At 42.4% G+C, this 13,888-nt stretch overlaps 1 protein-coding gene across 1 annotated transcript in view; it reads right to left on the reverse strand.

Moving 5' to 3' along the window:
- The window catches only part of LOC134359358 (copine-8), a 338,437-nt gene that overhangs the window by 56,696 nt on the left and 267,853 nt on the right, over positions 1 to 13,888 (reverse strand). The window contains exon 14 of the mRNA XM_063072488.1: positions 2,637 to 2,683. Within this exon, the coding sequence (XP_062928558.1) occupies positions 2,637 to 2,683 (47 nt within the window). The remainder of the gene's footprint in view (positions 1 to 2,636; positions 2,684 to 13,888) is intronic.

Here is a 13,888-nt window from a genome sequence, read left to right on the forward strand (position 1 = left end):
TGGAACAGGTGACAATTACCGAAGAGTTTCTAGCTTGCATTATTAGTGTTCACTTTTGTAATCATTAGACACTACACCTTGCTTAGAATGAACAGTTTTTAAATAGAGTCAGTTTTGTGTGTTCGTGTTCGAAAAGCAGTGATATTTGTCACAGTGAGAGCGAGCCCTGTGGAAAGTTCAGGTCAGAACTGTTTGCCCACTGCGTTTTCAAACGTTTAGGCTTGGAATGCCAGAAATGTCCAGGATTGAAAATGGAATGAATTGACTACTTCAACATTGGAACCTTAGTTAGTTATGGAAATATTTTGGATGTAAATGCACAAGGCTTGATCAGGAACTGCCTGGCCTTCATCAGTCAGGACAATGAACACAGGAGTTGGACATTATGTTGCAGTTGTATAAATCACAGGTGAGGTCACTCTTGAGTACTGTGTACAGTTTTGCTCACTCTGTTACAGGAAAGATGCGGTTAAATTTGAATGAGTGCAGAATAGATACATGAGGATGTTGCCGGGACAAGGTGGCCTGATGTAAAGGGAGAGGTTGACCAGACTACGTCTTTATTCGTTGGAATGTAGGAAAATGAAGCGCAAACTAATAGAAATATTTAAAATTTTGAGAGGCATAGCTATTGTGAATGGTAACAATCTTTTTTTCCGAGGTAAAGGAGTCCAAAACTTGAGAGCATGGATTTAAGGTAGAGGGCAATTTTTTTTTTCCATGTAAAGGGTGGTGAGTGTATGTGACAAGCTGCCAGAGGAAGTGGTTGAGACAGGTACAATAGTATCATTCAAGAAGCACATGGAGAGATGGAGCTTTCAAAAGTACGGGCCAAACACAGGAAATTGGGACTTGCTGAGCGGACACCATATAGGTAGAGACTAAAGGGTCTGCATTCGTGATGTATTGTCCCATGGTTCTGTAACTTCTAGTGCACAGAGTCACTGGCAAGGGACAAAAGCTTAGATAATGAAACATGGAAGCAAATGGTGTCATATTCACCACACTACTTACAGCTTTAATCCCATCAAAACAGCATCTAAAGGAAGTCATGTGCGATTACTCATTCTTGCCTAAAACAGCACAAATGTGTTGATGCCAGACAAAATTATCAGAACCATTGTACAATATCTCCCTTTCTGTTCCCCTTCTCAATCTGAAACTTATTCTGAAAAGAATAGGCAAATCAGAAGTTCAACAGTAGAAGTGATCCACCAAATAATGAGATCAATATGGAATGCAAAGGTTAGGACTATGCAAGCGATGCAAGACAACAGATAACATAAATCAACACTCATGGTCTTGGATGCTATCAGTGGGGTTAATACCAATACAATATACTCTGACTTTAATTCTGATAACACTAATGGAGTTATTTCTGCTATTTACTAAATAAATCCTCCAAACATTATGGAATTGAACATATAAATCAGATGAAAAATAATTAATGGTACTTATTTGATCCTGCTGCTCACCTGACTGAGTGTCACTACAGAAACCAAATGAGGAGGTAGGTTGGATTGCTGTATTCTATAGGAGCAGCTCTCAATGTTGCATGGACAGTGCAGAAATAATAAACTGGAACTCATGAACAAAACTTTTACAGAAGCTAATGACCCAGACCAGTGTGAAAAGATGATCACAAAGACACAAGGTATGGCGAGAATATCTTCTATTTAAGGGCAGAAGAACGAGGCCTCAAAGTGCGGTCAGGTCATATCCACATTAACAGCAGTAGATGATGAGGGGAAAAAGGATCAGCACCATTGCAGTCAGAAATGCAGTGGATGAATGGAGAGAGGCAGTCAAAGGAGTGCAGAAGGAAACTCAGACCACTACTGCAAGTGACGGCAGACATATGAAATGTCCCAGAAGGCTAGCTGACTGATCAGACTGGTGGCACGTATTATCACTTGCTTTTTAAGTCAACAGTTCCTCTTGCTTTTCAGCTTCCGGATGGGGAGCTCTAATAAATGTTTGATCAGGGATCTCCTTGATGTAGCTCACCAATGCGCAAGCCATGTAAGTGATATTTAGTTTGCCAGGACACTCACTTATGTGGAATTCACCAGGTGCCAGTGGTGCATCAATTAAGAAAGAGCAGGAGTTATTACAAGACCAATTCCATCAACGTGAAGCCAGTGGGAAAACAATACAGATATTCCTGCAAACGTGATACAATTTCCTGGTAATTGCTAAGATGCTCCCTTCCAGCAGCAGTCAAAGTTGACGACTAGCTCACTAAACTCGCCCATCTCTTGTCTGCTGTTATACCACTCTAGATCCTCATGCCCAGCACATTGTCCTCCCCAAACTCCTCATCCCTCTGATCTCCACCAAAGTAGCCCTTCATAAGCTACCATCTACCAGGTGATAATTCTATTTTCACCTGTTAGGAATTGTTCAAGAAACAGCTGTCTTCAAATTGAAAAGTCTCATTTCTACAAATTGCTGCCATCATGAAAAGTTATCTTTCTTGGTACCAGTCTGTACATTTAATTTTGTAAAATATTACTGATAAACAATAACTTCTATTATTCTATGCTACACATGTAAATCATCAGTACTGTCAAAGAATAATAATGTCTAATAAGTAATGAACTGATTTAAAAAAAATAAAATTTCATTCTACCTACCATTCGATGCAGTAAAATCAATGGCCACTGTGAAATTGATTTGTGTCCTAAAAGACAAAACATTGCTTCAAATTATATAACCAAAATTGTCCAATAAGCCTCTTGTATTATAAATTCCCCTATCTACTTTCATAAAGCAAATTGTAATAGAACAAAATTTATCCCTTGCACTTTTTAGATATCATCAAATTTTAAAAACATGCACACATTATATCGTGGCACTTACACAATAATAAGCAACCATACAAGAAAAGGTAATGAACTTGAATCAAGTCAGATGGAGCCATCCATTTCACTCGCTTTGCTCACAAGTATCCAGAAAACATGATCCAATAATCCTTTTCTTGTGACAAGACTCCTTGCTACTGATTCAGCAAATTGTCCTTTAATGAGCCATTTGATTCTTTTGTCACTGATTTAAAGTTCAAGGTTCAACATTCAAAGGAAATTCATTATCAAAGTACATTTAATTTTGACAAGTTACGAACAAGCTTGTCCAATCAAGAAGTTCATTTCAATTAATTGAGTGCCAGGAATTGCAAATGACCTCTTTGCTGGCCAGAATCTGGATTGCGAGCCGTGTAGCAACATTATAGGAGGAAGTTACCTACACATAAAGATTCATTATGCATCTAAACCTAAATATTCCATTCCATCTATTGATCTCTTTTCCTGTTTCAAAATACCTTACCATCTTTAAGGACACCATTGATCAATGTAGTTACCACCTCAATCTTCTCCCTAATTTGAAACTACTTATTTTGCTGCTTTAAGGTAAAATAAAGAGTAACAATAGGAGAGCTGTAAAATAATGGAGAAAGAAAACTCAGAAAAATAAGTGCGAAGGGTCAGGACTTGGGACTGAAAGGCCTCCAAAATCATTTGAAAGTAACAAGTCAGACGGATTGAGAATGAAACCAAAGACCTGCATTATTAAAACTATTGTCCCCTTCAGTGATGTTGCTTGACATAGTAAGTATTGATTATTATTTTGCTCTTCATCCAAATTCCCCTGTGAAGTTGAAGATTGTTTTAATGCAGGGGTTCCCTACCTTTTTTATGCCATGGATCAATACCATCAAGAAAGAGGTCCATGGACCCCAGATTGGGAACCACTGCTCTTGCTGTACTGTAAAGTCAGAATGTTCAGGAGGTTCCTTCCTAATTCTGAGCAAAACACCTGGCTACCACAATTATTAGACAGGAAGTTGGTCCCTCTTTGGCACGTACAGTACTCTTTATGTTCCAACTTCTGATCTTTAAAAAAATACTAAAGGATGAGGAAAAGTGAATGTGTATGTTGCTCTCGAAAACTGTCCAGCAAAACTATCCCATCCAAATGCACAATTACAGCCTCCACCTCCTTTGTTGGTCTTCCCTGCACTCCTTCACAAGATAATATTTAGATTCATCAGATTTCATTGAGAGACCTGAAAATATTAAAATGAGCATGGTCTAAAATTCATCTTAAGTTGTATATCAGTGAATGGAAATGATTCTTCATCAAGGAACTAGCAAAGACTCAGTGAGCTGATGGCATCTTCTATATTATGGGAAACAGAGGAGCTCTCGTTTCCCCATTAACAATGATTGAAATGATTTTATTTAAAAACATCAGACGGTGCTACAAAATCAGATATGGGTTCTTTCTTCTACTATCATCTTAGGTTAAAAAAACTCCAAAAAAAATCAGGTTGTTGTCTGAGTTTATCCCTTGGACACATTGGGTATAACACTTGCCCAAATGTCTGCGTGGTGAAATTCATTAACAAAGTAAGTTAAAATTATTTCAGCATTTATAGGGATAAGTCCAAACTTCATTAACTTGAACTTATTAGGTGGCAATATCTTTCGAAGATTCTATGACAGGTTCTCACTTTCTCCTGCCTTTTCCAGAAATTTCTGTCAGCTGGTGTATGAAGTACGAAATGACATAATCTAAACTATTTTCTTTTAGAAGGGCAACAGCAACACTAAGCTTGATATTACTTGGGGAAAAAATCTTGAATGCTTTTGTAAATAATTGACTTAAAGGCATACTTAAAACATTTTTCATGTATTCTCAGAAAATTAAGCTCAGTACAGAGCACGTGGTCTCCAGAGCATGCTACAGCCATCCCCTGCTTCACACTCTGGGAAGCTCACCAACAACGCATGGAAAGCTGAAACCTTCAACTCCTGCACCTGAAACTGGGCCAGAAAATATAAGAAAACTATTGCATGAAACATTGGGGTAAAAATGGCTGATTTTCCCATGGAAGATAGAAGAAATCCCTAAAATCAACATAGCAAGTCCGAAGGATAGTGAAAATGTACAAATCCAGATACATAGAACGTAGAAATCTATGTATTTACAGGCCCTTTGGCCCACAATGTTGTGCCGACCATGTAACCTACTCCTAGAAGCTGCCTAGAATTTCCCTAGTGCATAGCCCTCTATTTTTCTAAGCTCCATGTACCTATCTAAGAGTCTCTTAAAAGACCCTGTTGTGTCCGCCTCGACCACCTGCGCTAGCAGTGCATTCTACACAAATGTACAAAATAATCACCAGCTTAATTCAAACAATGCTCAATTTTTCTTTTCTGAGAGTGTTAATAGAAAGCAAAATCACTGGGGTTGTATAATAGGCCATCAACCCATTTGTAATTTAGTCACAGGCATTTCAATTCCTCCATGTTAAACCTTCATGAAAGAATGTTGTCTTATACACACCCCAGAAACTTAATATTGCTCGAAAAAGTATATCTTAATGTTTAAAACCTCATTTGTGCTTTCTGCTATTGCTGCCCCTTATGTGTAGTTACTTCAGTGCTGGTTTCTGGCCAGCTTGTGCTAAAAGCATATGAGATTTAAGCATTATGTCTGAGTTCCTTGAAGTTACCTGCAGGGCAAACAGAAAAATGCCATATTACACAGTCCAAATCCCTCATGTTATTAGTGTTAGAACATGGGTCATAGTAGAAGCACAACAAAACAGCAAAATCAGAGATCATAATATGTGAATAGTATTCTTCCTTCCATAAACCATGAATATTTTATGGATAATTTTAATCCTCTGCTTTTCTGAATGAAACCTGTGGGGCAAGTATGCTGGTAACACTATCATCACAAAGTTACAACCTACAGCAGTTCAAGCAACATCAATTAGTTTTATAAAATATTAAATGCTTTTTATGTTTAGATTCCATAATGACTCTTATGAAGCAATGTCAATGCAATTTGCATAAATCCCATTACATATTTTACACTCAAAAGATACAAAGTAAGTTGTTTCTGTTTGATATTTTTTACAATCACCTCTGCTTTACATAGAAACATAGAAAATAGGTGCAGGAGTAGGCCATTCGGCCCTTCCAGCCTGCATCGCCATTCAGTATGATCATGGCTGATCATCCAACTCAGAACCCTGTACCAGCCTTCCCTCCATACCCCCGATCCCTTTAGCCACAAGAGCCACATCTAACTCCCTCTTAAATATAGCCAATGAACTGGCCTCAACTGTTTCCTGTGGCAGAGAATTCCACAGATTCACCACTCCCTGTGTGAAGAAGTTTTTCCTAATCTTGGTCCTAAAAGGCTTCCCCTTTATCCTCAAACTGTGACCCCTCGTTCTGGACTTCCCCAACATCGGGAACAATCTTCCTGCATCTAGCCTGTCCAATCCCTTTAGGATTTTATATGTTTCAATAAGATCCCCCCTCAATCTTCTAAATTCCAACGAATATAAGCCTACTCGATCCAGTCTTTCATCATATGAAAGTCCTGCCATCCCGGGAATCAATCTGGTGAACCTTCTTTGTACTCCCTCTATGGCAAGGATGTCTTTCCTCAGATTAGGGGACCAAAACTGCACACAATACTCCAGGTGTGGTCTCACCAAGGCCTTGTACAACTGCAGTAGTACCTCCCTGCTCCTATACTCGAATCCTCTTGCTATGAATGCCAGCATACCATTCGCCTTTTTCACCGCCTGCTGTATCAGCATGCCCACTTTCAATGACTGGTGTACAATGACACCCAGGTCTCGTTGCACCTCCCCTTTTCCTAATCGGCCACCATTCAGATAATAATCTGTTTTCCTGTTTTTGCCACCAAAGTGGATAACCTCACATTTATCCACATTAAATTGCATCTGCCATGAATTTGCCAACTCACCTAACCTATCCAAGTGACACTGCATCCTCTTAGCATCCTCCTCACAGCTAACTCTGCCATCCGCAAACTTGGAGATGCTGCATTTAATTCCCTCATCTAAGTCATTAATATATATTGTAAACAACTGGGGTCCCAGCACTGAGCCTTGCGGTACCCCACTAGTCACCGCCTGCCATTCTGAAAAGGTCCCATTTATTCCCACTCTTTGCTTCCTGTCTGCCAACCAATTCTCTAGCCACATCAATACCTTACCCCCAATACCATTTGCTTTAAGTTTGCACACTAATCTCCTGTGCGGGACCTTGTCAAAAGACTTTTGAAAATCCAAATATACCACATCCACTGGTTCTCCCCTATCCACTCTACTAGTTACATCCTCAAAAAATTCTATGAGATTCGTCAGACATGATTTTCCTTTCACAAATCCATGCTGACTTTGTCCGATGATTTCACCGCTTTCCAAATGTGCTGTTATCACATCTTTGATAACTGACTCTAGCATTTTCCCCACCACCGAGGTCAGGCTAACCGGTCTATAATTCCCCGGTTTCTCTCTCCCTCCTTTTTTAAAAAGTGGGGTTACATTAGCCACCCTCCAATTCTCAGGAATTAGTCCAGAATCTAACGAGTTTTGAAAAATTATCACTAATGCATCCACTATTTCTTGGGCTACATCCTTAAGCACTCTAGGATGCAGACCATCTGGCCCTGGGGATTTACCTGCCTTTAATCCCTTCAATTTACCTAACACCACTTCCCTACTAACATGTATTTCCCTCAGTTCCTCCATCTCACTGGACCCTCTGTCGCCTACTATTTCCGGAAGATTATTTATGTCCTCCTTAGTGAAGACAGAACCGAAGTAGTTATTCAATTGGTCTGCCATGTCCTTGCTCCCCATGATCAATTCACCTGTTTCTGTCTGTAGGGGACCTACATTTGTCTGAACCAATCTTTTTCTTTTCACATATCTATAAAAGCTTTTACAGTCAGTTTTTATGTACCCTGCCAGTTTTCTCTAATCTTTTTCCCCTTTCCTAATTAAGCCCTTTGTCCTCCTCTGCTGAACTCTGAATTTCTCCCAGTCCTCAGGTGAGCCACTTTTTCTGGTTAATTTGTATGCTTCTTCTTTGGAATTGATACTATCCCTAACTTCCCTTGTCAGCCACGGGTGCACTACTTTCCCTGATTTATTCTTTTGCCAAATTGGGATGAACAATTGTTGTAGATCATCCATGCGATCTTTAAATGCTTGAAATTGTATATCCACCGTCAACCCTTTAAGTGCCATTTGCCAGTCTATCTTTGCTAATTCACGTTTCATACCTTCAAAGTTACCCTTCTTTAAGTTCAGAACCTTTGTTTCTGAATTAACTATGTCACTCTCCATCTTAATGAAGAATTCCACCATATTATGGTCACTCTTACCCAAGGGGCCTCTCACGACAAGATCGCTAATTAACCCTTCCTCATTGCTCAAAATCCAGTCCAGAATAGCCTGCTCTCTCGTTGGTTCCTCGACATGCTGGTTCAAAAAACCATCCCGCATACATTCCAAAAAATCCTCTTCCTCAGCACCTTTACCAATTTGGTTCACCCAGTCTACATGTAGATTGAAGTCACCCATTATAACTGCTGTTCCTTTATTGCACGCATTTCTAATTTCCTGTTTAATACCATCCCCAATCTCACTACTACTGTTAGGTGGCCTGTACACAACTCCCACCAGCGTTTTCTGCCCCTTAGTGTTATGCAGCTCTACCCATATCGGTTCCACATCCTCCCGGCTAATGTCCTTCCTTTCTATTGCGTTAATCTCCTCTCTAACCAGCAATGCTACCCCACCTCCTTTTCTTTCATGTCTATCCCTCCTGAATAATGAATATCCCTGAATGTTGAGCTCCTGTCCTTGGTCACCCTGGAGCCATGTCTCTGTGATTCCCAACTATATCATATTCATTAATACCAATCTGCACTTTTAATTCATCCACCTTGTTACGAATGCTCCTTGCATTGACACACAAAGCCTTCAGGCTCGCTTTTACAACATCTTAGCCCTTATACAATTATGTTGAAAAGTGGCCCTTTTGATTTTTGCCCTGGATTTGCCGGCCTGCCACTTTTACTTTTCTCCTTACTACTTTTTGCTTCTACCCTCACTTTACACCCCTCTGACTCTCTGCACTGGTTCCCATCCCCCTGTTGTGAACTAAACTCCTCTCTCCTAGTCTCTTTAATTTGATTCCCCCCCCCCAACCATTCTAGTTTAAAGTCACTTCAGTAGCCCTTGCAAATCTCCCTGCCAGGATATTGGTCCCCCTAGGATTCAAGTGTAACCCATCCTTTTTGTACAGGTCACACCTGCGCCAAAAGAGGTCCCAATGATCCAAAAACTTGAATCCCTGCCCCCTGCTCCAATCCCTCAGCCACGCATTTATCCTCCACCTCCTTGCATTCCTACTCTCACTGTTGCGTGGCACAGGCAGTAATCCCGAGATTACTACCTTTGCGGTCCTTTTTCTCAACTCCCTTCCTAACTCCCTATATTCTCCTTTCAGGACCTCTTCCCTTTTCCTACCTATGTCACTGGTACCTATATGTACCATGACCTCTGGCTCCTCACCCTCCCACTTCAGGATATCTTGGACGCGATCAGAAATATCCCGGACCCTGGCACCAGGGACGCAAACTACCATCCGGGTCTCTGGACTGCGTCCACAGAATTGCCTATCTGACCCCCTTACTATCAAGTCCCCTATTACAACTGCCCTCCTCTTCCTTTCCCCGCCCTTCTGAGCTACAGGGCCGCACTCTGTGCCGGAGGCACGGCCTCTGTTGCTTCCACAGGGTAAGCTGTCCCCCCCATCAGTACTCAAACAGGAGTACCTATTGACAAGGGGCACAGCCACAGCCACTGGGGTACTCTCTATTACCTGACTCCTCCCCTTCCCCCTCCTAACCGTGACCTACTAGTCTGCCTCCCGTGGCCCCGGTGTGACCACCTGCCCGTAACTCCTCTCTGTCACCTCCTCACTCTCCCTGACCAGACGAAGGTCATCGAGCTGCAGCTCCAGTTCCCTAACGCGGTCCCTTAAGAGCTGCATCTCGGCGCACTTGGCGCAGATGTGGACATCCAGGAGGGTTGGAGACTCCAGGGCCTCCCACATCCGGCACCGAGAACAACAAGCTGCCCTCACACTCATATTCCCCCTCTCTTCAAATAACAACAAAAAATGAATACCAAACCTTCCTCGCCTCTCCCGTTTACGCCTAAGCCCGTTCAGCTGAAGCCCTTAAGCCTTCACTCTGCTCCCGGCTCACTCCGCAAAAAATGGTTCACTCTTCATTTTTTAAATTTATTTATTGAGCTACAGCGGGCAGTAGGCCCTTTCAGGCCTTTGAGCTGCGCCGCCCTGCATTCCGCCTATATAATCCCAGCCTAATTTACGATGACAAATGAACCTACCAACTGGGACTTCTTGCGACTGTGAGGAGAAACCAGAGCACCCAGAGGAAACAGACAGGGTCACGGGGAGAATACAGCAGCAGCGGGAATTGAACCCGGGACGCCTGTACTGTAGAGCGTTGAGCGAACCACTACACCATCGTGCTGTATGGTTTTATTTCCAACGTGGAGATGGGTGTTAAGGGACAGATATTTGCCTGAAAGCTGAGTGGAGAAGGCAGCACTGACAAGAACCATTCTGATTCTTTTGATTAATTGAAGTCTTAGCTTTGGATTGCCAGTGCTACAACTGCTCAAAAAGATAAATCACAAGTTATAGTATTTCTCATTTACATAGTTGTCGTATTTAATTTCACTCCTTTTACATCATTTTAACACTGAATTCACTCCAGGTTCCCCCTACCCTACCATTATCAGGGCTTGACAATGTAATGCATGAAGTTTTACTTGATATCAGTCTTGAATTATTTTTTAACCAGCTTTGTAATCTGTTTATTTGATAAGCCACTGTAGATATGGTAAATTTTTCCAGTACATAGAAGTGGGAAAAGAAGAGCTTTTTTTACTGGAGAAAAAGAGTGATGTCATAGTGTTACAGAATCCGATATCACAGTCGATGGTGACTCTTGTAGGTCAGATGATGAACTCCGCAAATTTTGATTAGCTGCATACATTTCTGAGTGTTTGGTGGTTCAGGTATGACCAAAGTGTAGCTGATACACTTGATATCTCACAGTTCAGTCCTGTGCTATCTGTGTGGGGTATGTACATTCTACCTGTAGGTTTCCTTTTGTTGGAAAAGGGTGTAGAATTGTTATTTTCCTTGTAGTTCTGTGGGTGAAAATGCCGTGTGAATGAGAGAGGTCAAAGGAGAATGGCCAGACTGGTTCAAACTGATAGGAAGGCGTCAGGAACTCAAAGAACCACGTGATACAACAGTTGTGTGCCAAAGAGCATCTCTGAATGTGCAACGCGTCGAACCTCAATGTGCACGGGTTTCAGCAGCAGAAGACCATAAACATACACTCAGTGGGCACTTTATTAGATACAGGAGGTATCTAATGAAATAGCCTCGAAGGGTATGTGTGTAATTGTTCAGTGAATTTTCCAGTAATTATAGTAGAGAGGCTTCTGTATTTTTTGAGAAGCTTCTTAGTTTTCCTGCAGCAGGTGTCCTGCCACTTGAATCTGGCTATTCTATGGGTTATCTGATATCACTGGAATGTTATCATCTTTTTAGTCAGGGATAATTTTTTTTTGTATAAGACAACCATAACTTCCTTGTTCTCTGTTCTCTTTTGTTCACTCTTTCATTCTTGTAACACTTAATAAAACAGCCGTAAGCAACAAGTTTTTTGCCGCATTCTTGAATTCCGAACCTCTGGATCATAAAAACACCCAAATCCAACAGGAACTGGTGTTCCAGTTTCCTGAAAATGAGGCCACTGTATTGCATTGTGCTGCCGCTGCAAAGACAACAAATTTCATGACATATGTTGGTGATATTAAACCTCTTTCTGAATGGTAAGGTAATAGGCTACTGTAAACTGCCCTCAAGTACGTGAATGACAGAAGCGGGTAGAGGTAGGGGTGGAAGAAGGCGGCGGAGAATTGGAGGGTAAAGAGGAGTTGCTGGGAATGGAGGAAATGAGTAAAATGGGAACTAATGTAGGACTATGGGAATTGGGTGCTTGATCATTGGCACGGACTCAGTGGGTTAAATAGCCTGCTTCTGTATTGTTTGACTCTATTGCTCACCCGGTCAGTCATAAAGTTCTTCAATTGAAATAGCACAAAAGCAGATATTCATCTCCATAAAAAATCTTTGCTGTTTTATCCTCTGTCCAAACTCTAAATCTGCACCCTCTGGTCCTCAAGTCCTCTGCTAATGAAACCACTTCCTACAGTCCACCCTTTCCATCAACTTGTAAATCTCCAATTAAATGTTTTCTTTATCTTCTTTGCTCCAAGCAAGTTAATCCCAGTCTAACTGTGCTCTTGCAAACATTGAGTCCCACACCATTTATTTTCTCTCATTTTAGTAAGAACCAGGTATGTATCCATCCTGGTAATCCTTTAAGTAATCCTTTGTGCCCTGGGTGACACTTTAATTCATTTTCCTTGCAATTTTCAAAAGGCTGATCAAGTTTATAGTACATGAATCACTGTTTAGTTTGGTTGGAGATTGCATTATTCCACTGCTGATTTTTGGCAACATAGGGAAATGAAAATTGAGGCTGAATAATCTGATGGGCATCAAAGATCTGTGTACGAAAGTGTCACAAAAGAGCTCCTAACAGAGGAGGAGGAGCAGGAGAAGATGGCGGCGTGACACAGCGCACGCGGCCGCTCCGGAATGATATTTGTATTTGTTAAGTAGGTACTGTGCACAATTCTGATTTAATGGAGACAGACATGAGAGTGCGGAGGAACATCTGGAGAAACTTCTGAAATGCCCGCTTTGCTGCCGCTGCTACTGTGTGGCCGGAATCTCCAGAGGAGTAGGCCTCTGAGTCCTCGGCTTTGCTTGTTTTGGGAGCCGGGACGAGGTCGAAGGCGCTTGGCAGAGGATGGCGCTCGGGAGGCTATATCGGAGGCTCGAAGTTTTCGGACGGACTCAGTCGGCTGTGGTCGGGTGCTTCCAATGCATCGGCAGTTGTCAGTTATCGGTGCCTGGAGGTTTACGGCAGGGGAGTTTCTCCCTTTTTGCCGCCTGCTATCGGGGACTATAGGAGTCGATCGGGACTTGAGACTTTTTTCTTACCGTGCCCATGGTCTGTTCTTTATCAAATTATGGTATTGTTCTGCACTGCTGTAAGTCTCATCCTGAGAGCAGATGCGGCGGAGACGGAGGAATTGCAAGAAGGGGATGGCATTTTTAATTGCGAGAAGGGGATGATGCATCTGCTCTCAGGATGAGGCTTTTCATTCCAGGGCATCTGCTCTCAGCATGAGGCTTTTCATTCCAGGACGAGGGAGATGTCCTCCTTTTTTAAAGAAAGGGGCTTCCCTTCCTCCACCATCAACTCTGCTCTCAAACGCATCTCCCCCATTTCACGCACATCTGCTCTCACTCCATCCTCCCGCCACCCCACTAGGAATAGGGTTCCCCTTGTCCCTACCTACCACTCCACCAGCCTCCAGGTCCAACATATTATTCTCCGTAACTTCCACCACCTCCAACGGGATCCCACCACTAAGCACATCTTTCCCTCCCCCCCCCCCGCTTTCCGCAGGGATCGCTCGCTACACGACTCCCTTGTCCATTCGTCCCCCCAATCCCTCCCCACCGATCTCCCTCCTGGTACTTATCTTTGTAAGCAGAACAAGTGCTACACATGCCCTTACACTTCCTCCCTTACCACCATTCAGGGCCCCAGACAGTCCTTCCAGGTGAGGCGACACTTCACCTGTGTGTCGGCTGGGGTGATATACTGCGTCCAGTGCTCCAATGTGGCCTTCTATATATTGGTGAGACCCGACGCAGACTGGGAGATCGTTTCGCTGAACACCTACACTCTGTCCACCAGAGAAAGTAGGATCTCCCAAAGGCCCCACATTTTATTTCCACGTCCCATTCCCATTCTGACATGTCTATCCACGGCCTCCTCTACTGTGAAGGTGAAGCCA

The sequence above is a fragment of the Mobula hypostoma genome, chromosome 20 (genome assembly GCF_963921235.1).
Source record: "Mobula hypostoma chromosome 20, sMobHyp1.1, whole genome shotgun sequence".
NCBI lineage: Eukaryota > Metazoa > Chordata > Chondrichthyes > Myliobatiformes > Myliobatidae > Mobula > Mobula hypostoma.